The sequence below is a fragment of the Delphinapterus leucas genome, chromosome 13 (assembly GCF_059928025.1).
Source record: "Delphinapterus leucas isolate spDelLeu-1000000601 "Yukka" chromosome 13, BTC_Dleu_Yukka2, whole genome shotgun sequence".
In the NCBI taxonomy this organism is placed as follows: domain Eukaryota; kingdom Metazoa; phylum Chordata; class Mammalia; order Artiodactyla; family Monodontidae; genus Delphinapterus; species Delphinapterus leucas.
The window spans coordinates 36,708,867-36,732,063 of NC_143141.1; the positions used below are offsets into that span (position 1 = coordinate 36,708,867).

Below are 23,197 nucleotides of genomic sequence, written 5' to 3' on the forward strand. Positions count from 1 at the left end.
AAGGGTCAAGATTACTAATAAATAGTTTCTGGTTCCTCATGATACTACAAGATAATCTGAAAAAATATATAATTTGTTATCTTGAAATGCATATGTGTCTTATAAAAATAAAGATCCCATATGGTTTTGGAATAATAGCATGACCGGAAACTATATTGTTATTTTTTAAGAAGTGATAAGATTTTTATCTTAACTACAGACTTAAATTTATGTGTTCTGAAACAATTCCATTATACCTGGGACTCCTTATTAAGTTTTTAAAATCAGCTTTATTGAGGTATAACTTGCCATATAATAAAGTTTACCAATTTCATGTATACAGTTAATGTGTCCTGATAAATGTATATAGTTTTTTAAGCATCACCACAATCAAGATGTAGAACATTTCTGTTACCCTCAGATGCTACTTGGTACCCCATTGCATTCACCCTCCGATCCGTGGCAACCCCTGATCTTTCAGTAACTATAGTTTGCCTTTTCTAGGATTTATAAGTGGAATCATGCTGCATGTAACCTTTTGTATCTGGGTTCTTTTAACATAACTTTTGAGAATTATCTATGTTATGTGTACCAGTAGTCTTTGCCTATTCATTAGTGAGTAGCACTCCATTGTTTGGATACACCACAGTATTATCTATTTGACGGCTGATGGACATTTAGGTTGTGTCTTCTTTAGGCTATTAACAATAAAGCTTCTATGGACATATGAGTACAGATCTTTGTGTGGCCATGTTTTCATTTTAGTTCCCACCAGCAATGTATAAGAGTTTCATTTTTAGTTGACACTTGATGTGTCAACATTTTCCTTTTAGCTACATGTACTGTATGTCTGGGTGTTAGTTTTCTATTGCTGAGTAACAAATTACCAAAAACCTAGTAGCTTAAAACAGCACCTGTTTATTGTTTCATAGTTCTGTAGGTCAGAAATTTAGCATGGGGTCCTCAGGGATCACAGGGCTGAAATCCAGACTGGGTTCTTATCTGGGGGTTTTGAGGAAGATTCTGTTTCCAAGCTTATTTACATTATTGGCAGAATTCAGTTCTTTGCCGTTGTAGGATTGAGATCTTTGTTTCCTTGCTCACTGTCAGCTGGAGGCCACTCTCAGCTCTTAGAGACTCACTCCATCTTCCTGGTGTTGAATTCTTAGGCTTTGAATCTCTGACTTCCCCTCTCTCTTTTTAAAAGGCTCTTATGACTAGAACAGATCCACCTGAATAATCTTATCCTAAGATCAATTGTTTTGGAACCTTAATTACATATACAAAATCACTTTGCAGCGGTACCTAGATTAGTGTTTGAATAACTGGGAGATGTTTATATACCAGAGGCTGGAAATTTCAGGACATCCTGGGATTCTGCGCAGCACACAACCATTTGTTCTACATTTTCAGTAACACTTGGTATCTCTGTTTTTAAATTTTAGCCACACACAAACACACACTAGTTGCACATGTAGTGGTATCGCATTGTAGTTTAAATTTTCATTTCTCTAATATCTAATGGTGTGAAACATCTTTTCATGTGCTTATTTGTTATGTATATATCTTTTGTTGTAAAATATCTATTCAGATCTTTGGGGGTTTTTTTCTTTTTTTTTCTTTTGTATACTGCTATCCATTTGTTTTAGCATCACTTGTTGCAGAGGTTTTCCCTCACTGAATTACCTGGACATCTTTGTTAGATATCACTTGACTCTGGGTGTTTATGTATTTTTTTTTTTTCATTTTATTCTGCTCCATTGAACTTTATGTCTACTCTTACACCACTGTTACTCTGTTGATGACTTTAGATTTATAATAATTCTTCAAGTTTTAAGTCCTTCAACATTGTTCTTCTTTTTCAGATTGTTTGCTGTTTATATCCTTTGCATTTCCATATACATTTTAGAATCAGTGTATTGACTTCTATAAAATATTTTACTGGGATTTTAATTGGGATTGTTTTTTATCTGTTAATCAGTATGGGAAGAATTGCCATCTTAATGAGTCTTCTGATCTATGCACATGATATAGCTTTCTGTTTTTTTAGATCATCTTGAATTTCTCTCAGTTATGTTTCATGGTCTTCATTGTACAATCCTTGCACATATTTTACTAAATATTTTGTATTTTTGATGATTTTCTAAGTGAACGGGATCCTAATTTCATTTTTCATTGCTTGCAGAATGTAGAAGTACATTCAATTTTATATATTGACCTTGTATCCTGTGACCTTGTTTCATTCATTTATTAGTTCTGATAGCTTTTTTGTAGTTTGTCTAGGATTTGTCTACATGTACAGTGATGTCATTTGCAAGTAAAGGCAGTTTAACTCCCTTTTTCCAATCTGTATGTCTTTTATTTCTTTTGTCTTGCCTTATTGCACTGGTGCAGATAACTTTATGTTGTTCCTGATCTTGGGGAGAAGGCATTCCTTCACGATATTAAGTATGATGTTAGCTGTAGGCTTTTTGTAGATAGCCTTTATAGACTGAGAAAGATTCTTAGTTTACTGAGTTGTTCTTGTTTTGTTGCAAAGGGGTATTTAAATTTGTCAGATGCTTTTATTCTATCTGTTGAGATGACCATAGGTATGGCATTTTTTATTCTGTTAGTATAGTGAACCATGTTAATTTTGAATATTAAACCAACCTTGCATTACTGGGATAATCCTCAGTTGGTCATGATTTTTATTCTTTAAAATTTTTTTCTGGATTTAATTTCATCAAACATTGTTAAGGATTTTTCCATCCATGGTCATGAAGAAATATTGGAGTAGAGTTTTCTTTTTTGTAATGTCACTGTCTGATTTTGCTGTCAGGGTAAGCTGGCCTCATAAAATGAGTTAAGAACTATTCCTTCCCCTTCTGCTTTCTGAATGAATTTGTATAGGATTGGTATGTTTTTCAGACTTTGAATATATGATAGAATTGACCAGTGAAGCCATCAAAGTCTTTAGTTTTCTTTGTTAAGAAGGTTTTGTGTGTTCTTTTTAACTCCAGTTCGGTTTATTTTAATAGCAATAGAGCTGTTCAACTTTATTTTTTTCTTGAGTCAGTTTTGGTAGATTTTATTTTTCAAGAAACTTGTCCATTTCATCTAAGTTATAAAATTTATTTTCATACTTTTTTTGAATATCCATTTATTTTTCTTTTAATGTCTGTAAAATCTCTAGTGATTTGCCTGGGGTGTTAGTTATTGACCTTTTCCAAAAAATGAGTTTTGGTTTTACTGATTTTTCTTTCTGTTTGTCCATTTTCTAGTTCATTAATTTCTGCTTTTTTTCTCTTTTTCCCCTTGCCTTGGGTTTAATTTATTCTTTTTCTAGCTTTTTAAGGTGGGAACAGATCACTGTGTTTTGGACTTCCCTTGTAATAGCGTTTTCCTCAAAAGACTGCTTAACCTGCATCCTTTAAATTCTGATAGCTTCCGTTTTTACTCTGTTCAGAATATTTTCTGATTTCTCTCATCATTTCTTCTGTGACTCATGGGTTATTCAGAATTGTGTTGTTCATTTTCAAATATTTGGATGTTTCTAAATACCTCTCTTGCTTAATTCCATTGTAATGAAAAAATATATTCTGTATGGCTTCAAACCTTTAAAGTTTATTGAGACTTTTTTTTAGGCTCAGAATAATGTCTGTCTTCGTGAATGTTCATGTGCAGTAGAAAAGAATATTTTGTTGTTTTAGGACATCTTGGTTGATAGTGTGTTGTTCTGATCTTCCACAACTTATTTTTTCCTTTGGTCTACTTATTTTCTGTTATTTACTGTGAGAGAAATGTTAAAATCTCCAAATATGACTGTCTATTTAACTTTCAGTTCTCTGTATTTGACACATTTAATTTTGAAGCCCTGTTATTAAGTATATACAGTTGGCCCTTGAGCAACAGATGTTTGAACTCTGTGAGTCCACTAATACAGGGATTTTTTTCAAGAAATACTGTAGCATCGATACTACATGATCCAAGTGAATGCATGGATTTGGGTATCTGCCAGGGTCCTGGAACCCATTCCCTGTAGATACTGAGGGATAACTATATATGAAAGGGTTCTGGGACCCAGTTACAATGTATTTTTCCCTACACATCCACAGAATTCTCAGATAGCAGCTGGGTGTCCTACAATTCAACTCAATTCTGACACTATCTAGAGATAGCATCAGCTTCCGCAGGTTAAGGGCTCAGCCCTACAAGACTGTCCCCTCCCCCGCTCCTTTAGATGCGAATTGCAAGTCCAGGTTGTTACCTGAAGTTCTGACCAACCGGTTATAGATTGGAGGTTCCAACAACCCCCACCTTGAGTTTGAGTAATTTGCTAGTGCCACTCAGAACTCAGAGAAACATTTTACTGCCTAGATCACTGACATACTATAAAAGGATGTAACTCAGGAACAGCCAGATGGAAGAGATGTCTAGGGCAAGGTACATGGGAAGGGGTGTGGAGCTTCCATGCCCTCTCCAGGTGCTCCAGTCTCCCTGCATCTCCACATGCCCCCCAACCAAGAAGCTCTCCAACCCCATCCTTTTGGTTTTTCTGGAGGCTTCATTAGATAGGCATGATTGATTAAATCACTTATCAGTGGTGATTGAGCTCAGCCTCCAGCCCAGCTTAAATCATTGGCGAATGGTTTAACCCCTAGCCTATCTCTCTTCCCTAGAGATTGGAAGGTGGGACTGGAAGGTCCGACCTCTAATCACATGATTGGTTCTCCTGGCCACCAACTCCTACCTTTAGTCCTTTCCTATAGTCACCTCATTAACATAACAAAAGAAATCTTTATAGCTCTCCACACTTGAGACATTCTAAGGAGCTCTTGTACTAGAAATGAATGAGGACCCAAGAATATTTCTCATTATATATCACAATATATTTCGGATTGTTACATCTTCCTAATGAATTGACTCTTTTAAGGTTATGAAATAGTCCTTTTTATCCCTGGTAATATTCCTTGTTCTGAATTCTACATTGTCCAGTATTCTTAGCCACTGTATCTTTCTTTTGATTATTACTTGTGTGGTATATCTCCTCCTGTCTTTTTAGTTTCAGCCTATCTGTAAAGTAGATTTCGTTTAGATAGTATATAGTTGTATCTTCTTTGAATTGGAGTTATTAGACCATTTACGTTGAACGTAATTAATATAATTCTCAAAATGCTTGGATTTAAATCTACCATCTTGCTAGTTACTTTGTATTTTTTTCCTCATTTGATTTTTGATCCTTCCTATTTATCTGCCTTTCTTTGGATTGAGTATTTTTATGATTAATTTTTTTTTTTTTTTTTTTTTTTTTGCGGTACGCGGGCCTCTCACTGTTGTGGCCTCTCCCGTTGCGGAGCACAGGCTCCGGACGCGCAGGCCCAGCGGCCATGGCTCACGGGCCCAGCCGCTCCGGGGCACGTGGGATCTTCCCGGATCCGGGCACGAACCCTTGTCCCCTGCATCGGCAGGCAGACTCTCAACCAGGGAGCCACCAGGGAAGCCCTGGAATAATATTTTTTAAAGGGTATTTTAAAAATTTAGACATGAAAGAATATGTGAGACAGTAAAAGATAGGAATCATGGTAAGAATCTTAAGGTCAATTAAGTAAGGTGCAAAATAAGTAGAACTCCATCTCCGCTAATTAATAATGTCATTTTTATTAATGTTTGCTACTCCTGTCTCTGTTTTAATATATATTTGATGTTTAAAGTGACCTAAAACTAGATTAACCAGTTAAATTATCTGCTATAATTTTCAAGGAAAAGACTAATTATTGTCAGCAAGATAGGAATTAAAGATGCTAATTTACTGATAAACTTTTCTCAGACCTTAAGTTTACTCAGAATAAGAGATACTTTTAAGAGTTTAAAAGCTAGCCAGCCACACTAAAATGGTACTTCTTATTTCAGGCGGCACTCAATAACTTCTTAGGATACATAGGTATATTCAAATATCAATATTTAAATGTTAATCCCATTGTACACTTGCTGCTAGACAGGGTCAAGATTAGATAGATGGGATATACGATGCATGGTATACTCAATCTATTGTTGAACTTTAAAAATTCAATTTGTATTACTTTAAATTCTGTAGACTTTTAAAAAGATTTTCTTCATGATTTTTACTTTGTGTGCGTCTGTTATACTTGGAATTTTTACAGTTTTAGATTTAGAACTACTTCTGGTTCCATTGCTAATCAAATGGTGTGAACTTTCACCAGCTTAACTTGACCTCCCTGGACCCAGTCATCAAGAATTTTAAATGTAGGCATTGGGTCAGGTCTGTAGTTTTTCTAGAGCACTTTTAGGTAAACTTTTTGTAAATTAGGAGTTCAGGTGAATTATATTAGAGTTTATCCATGAGATAAGACTTCTCATGAAAAGAAAAATTTGGAGTTCAAGTGGCTGGCTGTCTTACATTGGACCTACCTTCCTATTAATATTTTTCTTATTTTTGTTGCATAGCGTACAGAACATTCTGTTTCAATGCAGGTATAAAAGGATTTTTGTTTTCTTAACAGCTTTGCAGTCTCAGTAAACTCTTCAATTAAATAGAAATGGCAGGAGAAGCTTTATTCTGAGCTCTACCCAAAAATGAGTTCATCCAGCAAGACAATTAGTGCACTGACAGTCTGTAGTGTGTTAAAATTTGATATACAGTATGTTTAGGGTGTTAAAAATATTTAAAATAAATTTTAATCAAATCTTTGCATAAATCTTAAGTGACAGGGCCACAACTCAGGCCTGTTTAATGCAAGAGCTTTTTCTATCATACTGTATAATTTTTTTATCAAAAATATTTATAGATCTAGACACATTTCGTTTATGGCTTATTTCCCAATGTTTTGTGACTCAGAATATTTAAGTTCAATCTTTTAAAGACATTTGTGCCAATTTTATGACTAATTTTTTTTTTTTTTCCTCCAGGGAAATGAGGCAAGTTATCCTTTGGAAATGTGCTCACACTGTAAGTCAAATATTCTTATCAAGAACTTCTTTTATTTTCACATTCTATATATGTATGTATGTAAATCTTACGCCTCTATAAATTTATATAGCGAAGTTAGCCCTTAACCATTTTAAATGGCAGTGAATTTGACTTAGAGCGTTTCTGAGTTACCAGAATAGGGAAAGATTTTTTTATAGACCTCTTTATTATTAATGTCTGCACTATGTTGTAATTACAAACCGACCCTCAAATCTCAGTGGCTTAACCCAACTGAAGTTTTTCAGATTAACAAAGCTGCAAGTAAACAGTTAACTTACTTAACTTGTGGTTATGTAAAATGAAGTGCTTATTGAAGGCAAAACTGAGAGACTAAAGAGCTATCGTACAAGACATTTCTGAGGAGGAGGAGTATAAGAAGTGTGGGTGGGCTGGCTGTTCTGACTATACTGGAGAACATAAAGAAAGAAAATGACAATCTTAGAAATTCTTGATTCAAGGATCAGAGGACCAGGGAGCTTAAATAAAAATCAAAAGGTCTCTTGTGTGAAAGTACAATGATTGGGGAAGAGGGAGATCATGAGAATTGGAATGGGGACGCTGGTAAGTTTAGATACCGTCCTGAGGTCCCAGAATTCCCAAACTCTTCTGAACCTTCCTTGCCCTTTCTGCCATCCCTGTTTGATGAAGCTGGTCCTGCCTTGTTTGGAGACATCTTACTTTGCAATGAGATGTCTCTTCTTTTTTGTCTTATTAAAACCATTTCCCCATTGCTCATTGTTTCATTAGTCTCCTTTATTTTCCCAGAACACTTGTCAGTTTCTTTCATTCTCATCAACACCTTTGCTTGCTTATGAGCTCTGGATAAATGCTCTTCCATCAGCTCTTTTCTTGAGCAACTTCATCGTCTTTCAGATCTCAGCATAAATGTCTTCTATAAAATGTCCCCTCTTTGGAGATGTTTTCTCTTTCTATGCTCTCTTCAGATTCTCTCTAACATGGGCAGTACCCTGTTTATTTTCTTTAGAACAGTTACCATAAGCTTAAATTACTTGTTTATTAATCCATTTTATTTTCCATTTTGTAATTTCTACAGTTTTTTAAACTTTTTTTTTATGGTGATACTCTATGACCAATGACCCATAGTTTGGCCATCCGTACTACTATTTACATTTTATTTTACTGTTTCCTCCCAGGCTTTCCTTTATGAATTTCTTATATAATTTTGATCATATGTAGGTGTGTATTTCTGTTTTAAACATGAAGATAAAATGTTGTATCCAGTGTATTGTTAGAATTGACCAAAATCAAATCTAATTATGACTCTGTAGACCAGAGGTTGGTAAACTACTGCCTTGCCTACAGTTTTTTAAATAAAGTTTTATTGGAACACAGCCATGCCCATTTGCTCACATTGTCTATGGCTGTTTTTGTTTGACCTCTGAAATGTGGTCAAGATAGAGTACTTACAGACTAGTGCTCCAAGTGTTATCTAGATCTATAATTCTTGTCTGTGCCATAATTGACATGTCAGTTGTATAGTTTCTTTAGAATTGAAAGAGTTCTGCTCAGAATTGTGCCTTGCCACTTACTGTTCAGCTTGAGCCTGTGGTGTTTTCCTCCTGTTGCTAGTGGGCAAGAAGGAGGTGTGTAGAAGCCTGTAATTAGCTAGGATTCAGGCTGCAAGTAGAGTTGGGGTAGGCTGTTGGGAGTACAGCTCTGAAAAGTATGAGGTACTAGGAGGTTAGTTTTTGTTTCTTGGTCAGGGAACAGAGGTCCTAAGGGGGCAAGATGTCCCAGGTTCTTACCTTCTGCACTCCTTTAAGATCTGGGACTGAGGGTCATTTACCTGATTGCAAAGAAAAATGTACCAGGGCAAAAGGCAAGATGGATGTTCCCCTCGGCACATCCAGGATGGTGAAAGCCAAGTTTTTTTAAATAGTAAGTATTTGAAATAGATTTCATACACTGTTAAAAGCTATCTCTTTCCGTTTTATCTTTAGAACTTAGTAAGTCTTCTTTCTTAGGACTTCATCTGTGCTTTGATGAAATTTGAGCCTTGTCACTAAAGATCTGTACTTGTCAGTGATTGTTCAACTAGATATGAATCTGTCTGAATTCTTCTGTCATCCAGTAAAAATGTAGTTTTCCTCTATTTTCTAATTGGTTTACTAGAATATATTTTATACATGATTTGGATGAATTTGAACTTATTCACATTAAAACCACCACTTTTTTCCCCACCCACACATTGTAGTAAGTCTTTTTTTGCTCATTTGCAAAACTTCTTTATTAATGGGAGAGCTTAGTGTTATTTGTAAACAGCTGTTACCATGTATAAAATGTTAAAACCAATCCTTGAGGCACTTTACTTTTTACACTTCCCCTGTTCAAGTTGCGCTTTCTCTTCCCTTCCAGACCTAGCTCAGGTCTGTGTTCTCTGTGAGGCCTTCAGTAGTCCTCTCACCTTAGTAGTTACTGTCTCTTATGTTCTTTTAGTATTTAAATTATGCTATTTTTTAAAACGGTAGTAAGATTCTAAATTGTATGCTGTAAAGTACTGTTTTTAACCCTGTGACACACAGATAAGTACCCACAGAATGCTTACAGTCTAGCTACTGGGAAAAAGAGAAGAAATGCATTAATTTTTACAGTGGAAACAAACCATTATGAGCAATAAAAGCAAAGGTTCCAAGGAGGGAAAATTACCTTTGGTTAAGAAAATTAAGAAAAGCTTCATGGAAGGGGTGATGTTTGAAATTGTTTTTTGAAATCTATATAAGATTTGAATGCTGATTAATTCTTTCACCTGTCTGGTCATTTGTCCCTTTCAGTTTCCTTAAATTCCATCCAGATCTTCAATATTTTATCTAAACCCCCTGCATAATTCTTTCCAGTACCCTACTTTTAATCAGTGATTTTCACCTCCGAATGCTTAAGAAAACTGAGAACATTTTAAAGTGTTAACCTCATTACCTCCTCACCCCATCACCCCCTGCCTGCCACACACGGAAATTTTCCCATTTTCGTACTCATACTTAATAACTCCTTCCTTTCAATATCAGAGTTTAGGTTATACCTCTCTTATTCAAGGTCAGCCTTGGCACTTGTGCTTTTGATCTCATCACCTCTCATCTCTAGGACCTTATGTTTTTAGTTTCTCTTTGTTTTTACCTGAGTCTCCGCTTCTTCATTTTTCTTCACGTTACAAACATAATCAACTCCCCTTTGATCGTGATCCTGCACGTGCCTCCCCGTTCTTCTCCTTTCTTTCTCATATTTGAGCTTTGCATGAGCATATACAGTGATCTCCGTTTCCTTATTTCTGCCTGCTCAAATCTGGCTTTCATCTCCTGCTACTTTGCTGACACTGTTGTTATTAAGGTCACCTTCCTTGTATTTATTTATTTTGTTTTATTTATTTATTTTTTGGGGGGGCCACACCGTGTGACTTGTGGGATCTTAGTTTGCTGACCAGGGATCGAACCTGGGCCCTTGGCAGTGAGAACACAGAGTCCTCACTACTGGACCACCAGGGAATTCCCATGGTCACCTTCATTTTATTGACACATTGCCTAAATTGCTAAATCTGATGGAGTGGAAAGACCTGTAAAATCATTTGTGCTATTTGGGAAAATTTGAGCACTGATTATTTAATATCAAGGAATTAATTATTAATAATTAATGTTTTAGTTGTAATAATACTGTGGTTTAAAAGGACAACACCTTAGAGATAGATGATATAAGGACATGGTACGTCTGGGATTCGCTCTAAAATAATTGAAGTGGGTGTATAAATAAGATTCTAATGTGTCAGTGGTTGAAACTGGGTGATAGATATGTGGAATTCATTTTATGAGTCTCTCAACCTTTGTACGTGTTTGAAAGTTTCCTTTGTAAAGTTGTTTTTCTTTTAATGAGTGGGAAAAGGTGGGAAATAACTAAGAGTAATATCAAGGAGAAGTAATTATTTAATTATAGTTAAGTATGGCATGCAGTACAGCAAGCCTTAATAATAAGAGGCGGTTGAGCTCATTTTCACCTGTAAAAGATTTGAGGTATTGACAGTGGAAGTGGAAGTGCGATGCCTGGCATAGAGCAGGTACTGAGTAAGTATCTGTTGACTGAATAAGCTAGTAAGGGCTCAGAACTGGACTGTAGAGACAGCTAGCTGGATAATTTTAAAGGCTGTATCTTTAGAAAAACCCAGTAGTTACCAGTCACCCCACTTGTTTTCATAAATAATAACAAGGACTTACGTGGCATTAACACATGCCAGGCACTGTTCTAAGCATTTCACATACGTTTATTTACCTTCTTAGTCCTCACAGTAGCCTCATGAAAGAGGTATTGTTACTCTCCCCATTGTATAGATGAGAAAACAGGCATCGATAACTGGCCTGAGATCACACAGCAGCAGGTAGAGTAACAAAACCATGATTTAATCTCAAGCAGTCGTGCCCTAGAGTTATATTTTTAATCACAATACTGTACAGCCTCTCTTATAGTAACTCTTACAAGTTTAATGTTATGTTTGTCTACATGAACGATTTTAGGCAAAACTGGACTTGTCTAAGGCACAGTTAGGTATTCTCTGATTTTTTTTTTGTCTCTTAATTGAGTGTTTGTTTTTTGTTGAGTTAAATTATTCTAGGCCATTGTGACTTTGTTTCTGTCTGTTGGCTAGCCTGTCTGGAGTAGGAAACGTATACTCTGTTGGGGTGATTTGCTCAAAGTTGAGGCTGTGGTTGTAACTTGGCATGGTAATTTGGAAAAGTGGCTGAGTGCAAGATACTAGGTTAGATAGCTCAGCAGAGGGCTAGATTGGAGCACGGGAGGAAGTATGAGTGGAAAGTCAGATTCAACTAATATTTTTTTACTGTTGATAAAACCAGTATAATTCTGAATAATTTTGATAAAGTTGGCGAACAGAGGGACTATTCTGTAGATTTTATGTAGATGAAAGACTAAAACAGCCTTTTATCTGAAGAGCTTTCTCAATTTTCTTTCGTTAGAAGGTGAACCAAGAGGAGCTTGGCAGCCTCTGAAGGAACGTTTCCCTTTGCATAATGAACTATCTGTAGAAACCTTGAAGACACCTTTAGCCATTAGGACACTGCTCTCATTTTGAGTAAACAGTGTCATTCAGTCAGTTTTGTTTCTGGTTTAAATACTTACAAGTGACTTGAAAACATAGAGATATTGACTTCAATTTGTGCTGTTAATTTCTGCTCACAGTCAGTTGTCTCAGGGAGGTTTACATGTTCATATTCTTTACTTAGACTAGGGTTTTTCTTTGTTTTGAAAACAGAAAACTTTTTCACAGAAAAGGTTAATCTAAAGTTAATTTGATTTCCTCCTTCATTTCTGCATTCTTTTTTTTTTGAGTTTGCTTTAAATATTTTACATTTATTTTTTTCTGCATTCTTTTATGTTTTCTTTCTTATATGTACTAGCTTAACTCACTTTTTTTTCTTTTGTTGCTGAAATGATTTTAATCTATAGGTGAAACACTCCTTAAATGATACTCAGAATACATTACAATTTGGTTTTAAGATAGATTTGAGTTTAAAACAGGTCTTACTCACAATGATTCCAGTAAATCAAGTGCTCCAGAACACAATTCGGAGATGTAACAATTATGTGATGACTTCTTAATTGTCCAAGGGGATAAAGATCTTCTTCAAATATGGAAAGAAATTAAATCATTCTGTAGTACTAACCTCTAAGAGTTATTCTCCTTTATAGACTACAATATTATTGTCAGTTTCATATGCTTTTTTTGTTTGCTGTACGCGGGCCTCTCATTGTTGTGGCCTCTGCCGTTGCGGACCACAGGCTCCGGACGTGCAGGCTCAGCGGCCATGGCCCACGGGCCCAGCCAGCCGCTCCGCGGCATGTGGGATCTTCCCGGACCGGGTCACGAACCCACGTCCCCTGCATCGGCAGGCGGACTCTCAACCACTGCGCCACCAGGGAAGCCCTCATATACTTTTACTTTATGAAGAACTCCTGCAGGAAGAAATTTCTGAAGGTCTTCCCAGATATAAACAGCTACATTTTCTGTCGTCTTACGACATCTGCAAAATATGGCACATCCAGGTCCAGCTTCTTATGATCAAGGGGCTTCATAATTGCCTCCTGTGGAGCCAATGGGTGGCACTAAAGGAGAGCAGGCGGGACACTCGCGCCCACCGTCGAGGGCCCAAACCCGCTTCGCTCATGGTTTTGCAGGCCCACGTCCCGCCAGCGCCTCCTGCCCTCCAGTTCACTTTAATTTTTCAGTGATGTGTGTTCTAAAGAGTAATTTCTGGTTTACTCCCAAATCTTCATTTATCATCTCAGAAATCTTTGGAGGAAACTTTTAATATCCATAAAAATTTTATGTCACTAACTTTGAAATTGACTTGTACACTTGTTACTTTAGATTTACATCTTCATAAATGTATCAAATAATTCATGCTGCTTAATCTGCCAGCCATGATTTATCATTTACTTCGTAATTAGTGATCCTGAACTCTAATTTATTTCACCTAGTCCACTGAGAATTACTTATATTCTGTTTTCTTTCAGTAAAGCTTTATTGCTGAGTAATGAAGTATAGTGCACGAACTTGAACGCCTAGGCTTGAAGTTGCTACCTTGTTTTACCATCACAGTACCTTTTTAGAAAACAATGCCTGGATTGTTTACTGTATTCTAAAAATTTCAGGTTTTTAGATGAGTAGTTTTGAGAAAAGTGAAGTGCTAGCTCTGTTTTCTTTATCCATACTGTCAAATTTTGGCATCATGGTAGCACTTAACAAATTGGTAGTTTCAGCAGTGAAGTCCGTGGCATGTAGTAGTTTCATAGTCTGCCACAAAATTGAGTAATTTTGTAGCTGGTGTGTAGAAGACAGTTACTTTAGCTGGTTTAAGAAAGCCTAGCTAGCCATTTAGCAAAAGTATAAATTCTTGGATCTCCCTCAGAATGTTAGAGCAAAAGAGATGGAAAAATACGCAAGAAAAGAGGAACTTGAAGAACAAATACAGAATGTAATAGCATCTGTCTAAAAGACATCTCAAAAATTATATTACATGAAATAAAAGCAAAAATAATCAGTGAAATAGTAGGAGAAAATTTTCTTCACCTAAAAAATCGTATCTTCTGATTGAAAGAGCATTCTGATACTCGGGAAGTTTAGATGAAAAAAGATCTCCATTTGGTGTCAACCTCTCTTGTAGTTCTAAAAGTCCAAGAGCAAAAAGAAAATCCTAAGAGCTGCTTGACAGGGAAAAGGTTGGCCTCAAAAAGAATAAGAGTCTCTACTGGCATTGGATTTCTTAGCGGCAGCAATAGATATTAGAAAGCAATAGGGCAGTTAATTCAAAGTTCGTTCTGAGTTCCTAAATCTAGCATTTGATAGCAACCAAATGATTACTCAGGTGAGAGGCCAAATTAAAGACATTTCCAGAAATGTAAGGACTTGGGAAATTTACCTTTCATAGGTTCTTGAATATGTACCCAGAAAAATGAAGGAGCAGCTAGAGAAAAAAGATGAAACAAGATCCAAGAAACTAAATCTCTTAAGACACCAGTGAAGATCCCGGGATAACAACTATGCCAGGGACCTGGAAAGCAGGCGGTTCAAATTAGAGCAAGAAGCCAGAATTGTCTGTGGAAGATGTCATCAAGAAGAAAGTAAAAGTCATTATATAAATTGTATGCTGGAATTTCTTAATGTTAAGGGTAAAAGGCAAGGCAGCAAGGGAAAAAAGCAGAGACTGGGGATGCAGTATTACATTCTTGGCGATAAACCAGATTGAGCTCTCTTGAGCAGCCATAAATAAGTCTTTTGACTAAATGGGGCTGAAAGTAAAAGGAGACTCTTGAATATGCATGCTTTTGTGAAAATACCATATTTTGGGGGGAGTTGGTGGTGGGGACTGATAACAAAGCTAAAGAAAAGTGCAACTAATATGTTTAACTGCAGCACATCATAGGAAAAGATAAAAGAAAAGCTTGGAGAATGTGATATAATGGGTTAGGGTTGGATTTGACGTACAAAAACAGTGGAACTCTTTGAGAGCCAGATCTTTTGATTAAGATATGTTACTGACCTACACAGTATACTTAGGTTAAAAGAAAAAAAGTGTGTGACTTTCAAGCCAGGGTTATTAATAACTTAGTGAGAAAACTTGAAGATGTGCTTTTATGATCTTACAAATATATGCTTATTGCATATTCTCATTTGAACCACAATGTAAATAAACCAAAAAGAGAAGAACACCAGCAATACAAACACCTTCAGCGGGAAAACCAGTAGGAGAACATCTTAAAAATACGTTGTTTGATTTTTATCTACCTGAAGTGGAAATATTCTTATTATTCCCTTTTCTCCATACTTGGCCCAAGAGTGCAGGTTGAGGAACAACAGTGTTTAGTATCTCTTAGCCTAACCTTCTATGTTAACTCTTCTGATGTAACTAACAAGGAAAGAAATTAGATCGGAAAGTATTTCAAGAAATCCTGTCGCCCAGCTGTTGCCATCAAGCTTTACAGACTGAGCAACTTACTTAACTCTCTGGGTCTTTATCCTCATCTGGAGTTTTTCATCTCCAAGGTTTCTTCCAACTTTTTATGTTACATGGCTTTCCTATTACAGATTTTCTCCCGAAACTCAGTGAGCTTTGAAGACAATTCTAAGAATGTATTTTTAGGATTAAGTGTGTAGCTTCTTTTGTGACATCTTTGGACAGTATTCATTTGCCTTTGTGAGTTTTGAGGTGGTGAATCATTTTTGACTGTATCTTTTACCTAAGGTAGGAGGAAGTTAGTGGTACATAGCATTCACATTTTGAAGAAGCATTCTAGAAGAAAGAAAGAAAACACAGTTAACAATATTAGTAACGAAACAACTGACATCACTTACAGATCCTACAGATGTTAAAAGAATAACTAGGGAATTTTATAAACAGTTTTATTCCAATAAGTTCTACACGTTGGATGAAACAAGACAAATTCCTTGAAAAAACGAATACAGGCAGACCTCTTTTCACTGTACTTCACTTTATCGTGCTTCACAGATACTGTTTTTTGGCTTTTTAAAAATTTTTAAACAAACTGGAGGTCTGTGGCAACCCTGTATAAAGCAAGTGTATTGATACCATTGTTCCAGCAGCACTTGCTCACTTTGCGTCTGTTTTGTCACATTTTGGTAATTCTCGCGATATTTCAAATTTTTTCACTATTGTTATCATATTTGTTATGGTGATGTGTGATCAGTGATCTTTGATGTTTCTGTTACGACTTGCTGAAGGCTCAGATGATGGTTAGCATTTTTAGCATAATTTATTAATTAAACTTAGCATAATTTAATTTACCTTTAAATTAAGGTATGTACATTGTTTTTTTTAGACAGTGCTGTTGCCTGCGTAATAGACTACAGTATAGTGTAAACATAACTTTTATACGCATTGGGAAACCAAAGAATTCATGTGACTTGCTATTTTGCAGTGGTCTAGAACCAAACCTGCGATATCTTCAAGGTATGCCTGTTCCTAAAACTGACACAAAAGGAAATAGAAAATCTTAATAGCATTATATCTATTAATGAAATTGAATTCTTTCCCACAAAGAAAACTCCAGGGCCCAGATGGCTTTACTGGTAAATTCTAGCAAACATGTAATGGAAAAAAATAAAGAATCCTTAAGAAAATAGAAGCTAGCATTATACTGATAGCAGTACCGAAGACATTATAGAAGACTGTAGACCAGTATTCAACATGAACATATGTGTAAAAATCCTTAAATATTTGTAAGTCAAATCCAGCAATATGTAAAAAGGACAACAAAGCATGGTCAGGTGGAGTTTATCCCAGGAGTATGATTTTATCTAGAAATATCAATTAACGTAATTCACTATATTGATGTAATAAAAGAGAAAAAACATCTTCTCAATAGTTGTAGCAAAGCATTTGTTTGACAGAGTTCAGTAGCCACTCATGATAAATAGTCTTGGCAAATTAGGAATAGAAGGGAACTATATCAACCTGATAAAGGGCACCTACCAAAAACCTATAGCTAACATCATACTTATTTAATGATGAAAGACTGAATGCTTTCCATGGGGAAAAAAGTAGTTTTTCACTCTGACCAATAGTAGTCAAAACTGTACTAGAAGTTCTAGCCAGTACATTAAGTCCAGTAGAAGAAACGTAATACGTTCAGATTGGAAAGGAAGGAGTAAAGCTGTCTTTATTCTCAGATGACATGGTTGTGTATGTAGTAAATCCTGTTCCTAGAAATAAGAAGGCAACTTATTAGCAAGATTGTAGGATACAAGGGCAATATACAAAAAGCAGTGGAATCTCTCTATAACAGCAGTGAACAATTGAAAAAAAAAATGAAATTGACAAAAATACCATTTATAATAGGATAAAAACATTGGGATATTCAAGTGTAAATTTAACCAAATATATGTAAGATCTATACATCGAACTATGAAACATCACTGAGAGAAACTTAAAAAGACCTAAGTACATGGAGGGAGGTACCATATTCATAGATTGGAAGACTTTGATACTGTTAAGGTATCAGTTCTACTCAGATTGATCTGTAGATTCAAGACAATCCCAATTGTTTTCAGCAGGGTTTTAATAAAAATTACCAAATAATTGTTAATTCTATATGGGAACACCCAGGTCTTGGAAGAGCTGGCACAATTTTGAAAAAGAACAACGAAGTGTGAGGACAGTGTTCCCTGATTTAAAGACTAAAACATAAAACTGTGGTACTGGCGTAAGATGAATCAGTGGAACAGAGTAGAGGGTATAAACCCATGTGTGTGTGTATTCGATTGATTTTTTTTTTTTAAATAACTCTAGTCTTTTATTCAGGTATACTTTAAAAACATTTTTTCTTTAATTAATTTATTTATTTTTGGCTGCGTTGGGTCTTCGTTGTTGCGAGCGGGGGCTACTCTTCGTTGCGGTGCACAGGCTTCTCATTGCGGTGGCTTCTCTTGTTGTGGAGCACGGGCTCTAGGCGTGCGGGCTTCAGTAGCTGTGGCACACGGGCTCCAGAGCGCAGGCTCAGTAGCTATGGCGCATGGACTTAGTTGCTCCACAGCATGTGGGATCTTCCCGGACCAGGGCTTGAACCCGTGTCGCCTGCATTGGCAGGCGGATTCTTAACCACTGCTCCACCAGGGCAGTCCACTGATTGACTAAAAAAATTTTTTTAATTGGATATTTGACATGTAACATTGTGTAAATTTAAGGTGTACAACATGTTACTTTATACAGTTAATTGATTTTTGACAAAAACATCAAAGGTACCAGTGTAAGGGGGAGCCTTTTGAACAAAATAACTGGAATAAAAGTTTACCCTTACTTATGTACAAAAACATGGGTCATAAATTTAAACATAAAAGCCACAACTATGGAACTTCTAGAAGAAAACACCAGAGAAAATCTTCACGACCACCATAGGCAAGGATTTTTAGTTTATTTGTAAAACATGAATCATAAAAGAAAAAAATGGGTGTCATCAAAATTGAAGGTTTTTGCTCCTTAAAGGCAGCTTGTAAGCTGGGAGAAGATACTTGAAATGCCTACACCTGACAAAGGACTTGCACCAATCAGTATAAAGAGAGAATCAGACAACTTTTTAAAGACAGCCCACCTTTTAAAAGGGTACAATATTTGAAGTCACTTAAATGAAGATAGATCAGCTGCCAATAACCACATGAAAAAGATGCTCAAGATAATTAATCCTCAGAGGAACGCAGGCTAAAACTATAATCGCATAGTGCTGCCACCAGCAGGGTGGCTAAACTTAGAAAGACTCACAATTTCACGAGTTGGCAAGGAGGTGTAGAGCTCCTGGAATTCTCAGATATTGCCAGTGGGAGTGTAAAATGGTACACCACTTTGGAAGACTTTTTAACAGTTTCTGAAAGTCAAATGTATGCTTACCCTATGACCCAGCAATTCCAGGAAAACATTTGTTTACAAAAAGACTTAAGTACAAGTATAATATTCTTAGAATCTTTATTCCTAATAGTCCCAAACGAAACAGTAGGAATGTCTGTTAACAGATGAATGCGTAAACCGATTGTAGTATATCCGTACAGTGGACTATGTATATACTACTGTGCCATAAAAAGGAAGAAACTACTGACATATGAAACAACTTGGATCAATGTCAAAAACTTAATGAGAAAAGGAAGATGGACGCAAGAGTACGTATCTATGATCCCATTTATGTGAAATTCTAGACAGAATTTAGTTACAGAAAGCAGAACAGTGGTTGCCTAGGATTGTGGTGGGGAGGGGGTTCGGTGTGTTTGTGATTGACTGGAAAGGACCTTAGGAAACATTTTGGGATTATAGAAATGTGCTTCTGCCTTGATTGCAGTGCTGCTTACGTAGGTGTATATGTTTGTCAAAACCTGTAGAATTGTATATTTAATAATGCGTTTTTGGAATATCAGTTATTTCCCAAAGTTGGTTTAAAGTTTCTTTTTAGCGTTTTGATTACAACTTGATAATTCTTTTGTTGGTGCTGATGTGTAGCTCTTGTATATTTGATAATTAATAATTTTTAAGTGTGTAATAATTTTAATCTAGAAACACCAAGAGCATGTGTTGCCTCTTGCATTAGAAAATTATGATATACCTCTAGAATCTAGACCTTTTAAAGTGCATGAAAGTTTTTCATTTGTAAGGAAAAGACACAGCACATATGCCCATTTTTCATAATATGCCTTTTTGATTCTCTTTCAGTATTAACAGGGAGCTTTCTTTGCTTTGTTCTGTTAAAAGTATTCTGTGTAGAATATAAATATTAGACTGCTAGTGTAATCACAAGGTGGTTATAAAATTAGGCAGTTTTTTGGAGCTGCTTATGAAGGTTTTATCTGCGCCCCCTGGTGGTTTTGATTTCTTATTTGGGATAACATTGGAAATACAGTCATTACTTTTGTAGAAGATGAATTTTACAGAAGACTTTAAAACTTTTAAATTAATCTTTATGTTGAAAAACTACCCAATAGCGTCTATTGACCACACTATAAGGCTTTATTCTTGTGCTAGTCTTTACAAGGTTATTCAATACATGTGTTCTCGGGGCTTCTGGTGGTACAGTGGTTAAGAATCCGCCTGCCAATGCAGGGGATACGGGTTCGAGCCCTGGTCCGGGAAGATACCACATGCCGTGCAGCAGCTAAGCCCGTGCGCCACAACTACTGAGCTTGCGCTCTAGAGCCCGCGAGCCACAATGACTGAGCCTGCGCACCACAAATGCTGAAGCCCGCACACCATAAATGCTGAAGCCCGCGCACCTAGAGCCTGTGCTCCGCAACAAGAGAAGCCACCGCAATGGGAAGCCTGCGCACCGCGACAAGAGTAGAGTAGCCCCCGCTCGCCGCAACTAGAGAAAGCCCACACGTGTAGCAACGAAGACCCAACGCAGCCAGAAATAAAAATAAATTAAAAAAAAAAAACACATGTTTCTCCATAGGTAATTTTATCATATCTGAGAGCTCTTCCCACAGTACCTCTAAGATCCCTTATTAGGGATCTATAGTTTTCATTCTATAGCATAGTTCTAAATATCCTGCCATACAAACGAGATTGGGGCATATCTTCTTAGAAATACATAGTCAGGATGAGAATGGAACATTCTGTGGTGCCAGAAAATAAGGAAATGCTCAAATTGGGGATTGTTGAAAAGTCACCCAGGAGCCAGCTTGAGGTAGTACCTAAAGAAGAAAGCTGGAATAATTTGGTTAACAGGTAATGACATTGGATTTTAACCCATAGGATAAAATAAGTACCCATGAATCCATGCTGATACGAATAATTGAATAAAGAAACAAATAGGGAAAGGGGACAGGTTTGTTTTGTTTTGTGTTTTGACGGGAACAGTCCAGTTAATAATGAGGGAAAAAGAAAATCATTATTAGGCAATACCACAGTAATAAAATTTTGCAAACAAGACCTACCTAGATGATGCTCCAATTAGATCAGAGTTTGAGGAGAAAGTAGGATATTTGAATAGTCTCAGAGTATTCCCCCCCAGTATTTTTTTTTTTTTTGCGGTACGCGGGCCTCTCACCATTGTGGCCTCTCCGTTGCGGAGCACAGGCTCCAGACGTGCAGGCTCAGCGGCCATGGCTCACGGGCCCAGCCACTCCCTGGCATATGGGATCTTCCCGGACCGGGGCACGAACCCGTGTCCCCTGCATCGGCAGGCAGACTCTCAACCACTGCGCCACCAGGGAAGCCCCCCCCCCAATATATTTTAATACAGAGGGAAAGATAGTAGATTTATAGTGGAGAAACCTGGCAGAAACTACCTTGGCCAAGTGATCAAAATTAGCATCACTAGTGAAAAGACATGTTGACATCATGAACCCCTTGATAATGACGCACTGAGAAGGACATATCGTTTCTATGGTATTCTTGCCTCAAAGCATTCTTGCCCCAAAGCATTCTAATCATGAAAAAAACATCAGCAACTCACTCTGGGAGATATTTTACAAAATACTGGATCAGAAGTTTCAAAGTCATGAAACACAAGGAGAAAAATTAAGAGCTGTTACAAATAGGAGGAGGCTTAAGGAAAAATTACAAAAATGTTGCAAAAATCATAGAGTTCCCAAATATCACTCACCCAAGCTTCCTCTGATGGTAACATCTCACAGACTTAAAGTGCAATTATCATTATCAAAATCAAGAAATTAACATTCTTACAGTACTGTTAAACTATATATTTTAGGGAAAAAAGAAATTGTGACACTGGAAAGTTTTTCTTTTCCAGAATTCTATTCAGGATCCCACATTGCATTTAGTTGTTTCTTTGAAGATACTATTATCACTAGGAGGATTTGATAAGACTTGCTTTATTTTGTTTTAAATTGTTTATGGACTAATAGGTAATAAATTATTTATAAAGTGGCTATTAAAAGAATTTCCTGAAGGAGTAGCCTTGTTGCTACTTATTACTGTTTTACAAATTTGGAGAATTGGCTAAAATTTGAGGAAAATTTATTTTTCTACCATTCTGCTTATTCCTTTTCCTTTTCATTCTGAGAAACCTCAAAATCACCTAACAGTGGAGTAGCAGCTTGGTGTGTGTGTATAGTAATAACAGTGCTTGAAGAGCCAGAGGCCTGCATCTCTTTGCTACTGTTGGGAATCTCTTACATTCTTTTTTTCTAAATGATAAAAAATATATGTATAATAAAGAGAGGTGGTTAATGTTTCTTCATCTGAGAAGATGATGAATGAATAAGCAACCTTTCTATCTCTATTAATATTATATACTCTCTAGCGTTAATATGTCCAGTTGGAAATATTTATTTAAATTTACTGTAGCAACGTGAGCTCTCTAAAGGCAACTTCTTAATTATTTTATGTGGTAATATTAATAAGATTCTTGAAATCACTTGTTAAAATAAGAAACCATCTAGATTTCACATTTATTCCTGAGTATATTCAAGGGTGCAGTGATCTGGGTATGGTCTCAACAATTCAATTTGCTGTTTTCCATGTAAACATTCCATAGTAATACCTATATTATTATAATATATACCTATATTATAAACTCAGACTAAAATATCTAAGTTTTTAATATCTTAAATTTTAGAGACATACATATATGTATGACTATAAGATTAACTATTACAATACTTTGTATAATATAATGTAAATTGAATATGTAGGCACTTCCAACTACTAAAAAAGATAATCCTCCCAAAGGTATCCTTACAAAAAGTGGAAAAATAACATGAGTTTCAGCTTGGCAAAACATATGAAAAGCAGTATCTCTGAGTCACAAGATGAGTCAAAAGGGTGAGGTTTGTTTGTTTTTCGTTGTTCATCTGTTTTAAGGGAGTACGATCCCAAGTAGCAGAAAAAAATCTTTGATGAAAGTTGGTGCCAAAAGTTGGAATTCTTTATATCCTTGTGCGAAGTGCAAAGCTGAAGCACTTAATGGTGCTGCCAAGGTGGGTTGGATCTGTTTTAAAGATCTGTGCCTGATTTTTAGGATATTGGTAATAACTGTAAACGGATAGTAACCTTTAAAAATTTAACCTTTATAAAATTTTTTCTTAAAAATTTAATTAAAATCTAAAAATGCTGGGTTTTCTTTGCTCATATTTGCAAAGAATATCTTTAGAAGAATATTCAAGAAGCTGGCAACGTTGGAGGGAGGCTTTGAATATTGAACTTTGTTCAAACCATGTTCAAATTTTGAACGATGAACTGCTAGAAATAAACTAAATTAAAATTTTACAAGATA

General features: G+C 36.1%; 1 protein-coding gene and 1 pseudogene across 1 annotated transcript in view; one reads left to right on the plus strand and one right to left on the minus strand.

Moving 5' to 3' along the window:
* The window catches only part of PPP3R1 (protein phosphatase 3 regulatory subunit B, alpha), a 57,912-nt gene that overhangs the window by 26,010 nt on the left and 8,705 nt on the right, over positions 1–23,197 (plus strand). The window contains exon 2 of the mRNA XM_022597350.3: positions 6,889–6,928. Coding sequence (XP_022453058.1) covers positions 6,889–6,928 — 40 coding nt within the window. The remainder of the gene's footprint in view (positions 1–6,888; positions 6,929–23,197) is intronic.
* On the minus strand, positions 12,640–13,206 carry LOC149747729 (6-pyruvoyl tetrahydrobiopterin synthase-like; annotated as a pseudogene).